The sequence below is a fragment of the Trachymyrmex septentrionalis genome, unplaced genomic scaffold (genome assembly GCF_001594115.1).
Source record: "Trachymyrmex septentrionalis isolate Tsep2-gDNA-1 unplaced genomic scaffold, Tsep1.0 scaffold13, whole genome shotgun sequence".
NCBI lineage: Eukaryota > Metazoa > Arthropoda > Insecta > Hymenoptera > Formicidae > Trachymyrmex > Trachymyrmex septentrionalis.
This window is the reverse complement of record NW_017304438.1, coordinates 6,069,381-6,071,007: the sequence shown is the minus strand read 5'-3', so window position 1 is coordinate 6,071,007 and position 1,627 is coordinate 6,069,381. Positions and strand designations below refer to the sequence as shown.

General features: G+C 35.7%; 1 protein-coding gene across 1 annotated transcript in view; it reads left to right on the top strand.

Moving 5' to 3' along the window:
- Positions 1-1,627, top strand: part of LOC108756676 — a 26,118-nt gene that overhangs the window by 1,444 nt on the left and 23,047 nt on the right. Inside the window, exon 2 of the mRNA XM_018500664.1 lies at positions 526-579. Within this exon, the coding sequence (XP_018356166.1) occupies positions 526-579 (54 nt within the window). The remainder of the gene's footprint in view (positions 1-525; positions 580-1,627) is intronic.

Sequence of the window (1,627 nt, the reverse complement as noted above, 5' to 3'; positions counted from 1 at the left end):
CTCTCTCTCTCTCTCTCTCTCTCTCTCTCTCTCTCTCTCTCTCTACCCATTCCTATAGACACGCACCTTTCTAGACACGAAGACATTTGCATTCCCTCTTTTTTTCTTATCCACTTCTTCTCGTTTTTTTCCTAAATCTTGAATAAATGCGCAATTTAGTTGTTGAGATAGCCAGAAAAATTTTATGAGTGTTATACTTGAAACTTCCAGGTTCCACGTTCTTTTTTTCTCTTTATAAACAACAAAAGGGAAATTACTGCAGTATAAAAAAATATGTACGAATATTATGACATCCGTATGACGCATAGCAATTATTTCGCGAGGAACTATGACGATGACCAAATGAAGCGCGCTTCTACTATTATAACATCCTTCAATAATTTCCTTTCACCACCCACGCTTCCTCTGTCGAATGCATCAAAGCGACCTTGTATCTTACTTATGCACAAATTAGGCATTAATATTAAATAAATTGCTTAAAGACATATGTATTAAAAATGTTTTTTTTTTTTTCTTTTCTTACAGATGAAGTTTTGTCGAATAATATTAGAGCTTCCAGGATAGAAAGGGATCTAGAGGGTAAGTCTCTCCGTAAATATTTATGTGCTAACAAAATGTATGCTAATCGTGACACATTTGCGATACCTGAATCACACCGATACACGCAGACAAGGATTACACTCAAAATTACAGCTTTATAAATGAGTTTTTCCAGTTGCATCTGATAAAAATATCTATTTATACATCTTAGATTCAACGATTCTGTCAAGTTTGAGTGCAAGCCTGTAACATAGAACGATTTTTCCGCTTTTGTTCTTTGTCTCTGCTCTCTATATAACTTATCTCTTCTCACGATACATCATTTTGCGTATCTCAATTATCCATGTGCGTGTTGACGCGAGGTGCGGCCGTGTAAATATATTTCTCAAGCGGTTATACACACTTTCCTGTCGCTGAGTTGAATATAATAATGCATAAATCATCTCGTTTTAGTGGTATCTGGCTTTAAAATCTTTCATACATTTAATTGCGAGATGTTCCTCCCCAAGACATGAAAATTCAATCACATTGTGCGGGAAGTTCTTAAATATTTTAAATTGTTAAAAATAATGAAGTAATAATAAAATAAAAATATGCTATTTTAATTATTTTAGATATTTTAATTTCTTTTAATAAAGAAAATCGCTCAATGTGCGTGATCTTAGAACTTTCAGGACTTAGGGGTTGTACATAAGCAACTTAACTAATAGCTATAAAATATCTTTCTTTTCCTCGTAAGCATGCCAACTATTTCTTACTTCAAGGAACATTTTTTTTAAGAAGTAGGGTAACGATGAAAATTAAGCGGGATATCGCGGATAGTGTTGCAACAAGTGTCCTAGGCTACGAAAGAAGAAGGCTCATCTACTAAGATCGTCTGTCTCTTTTTTCTGTTTCTGTTACTGCTCCTGTCTGCTCCCCGCCTTCAACTCTTCTCAACAACGGATGCCGTCTGCCTCCAACGTCCGTCCGCCACTCCGTCTCTCCGACGACCTACATTATGATAAAAAAAATACAATATTACAACGCGAACATTGACTGACGCAAACAAACGACGCTGACGTATTTCGGTACATGGTTACGACAT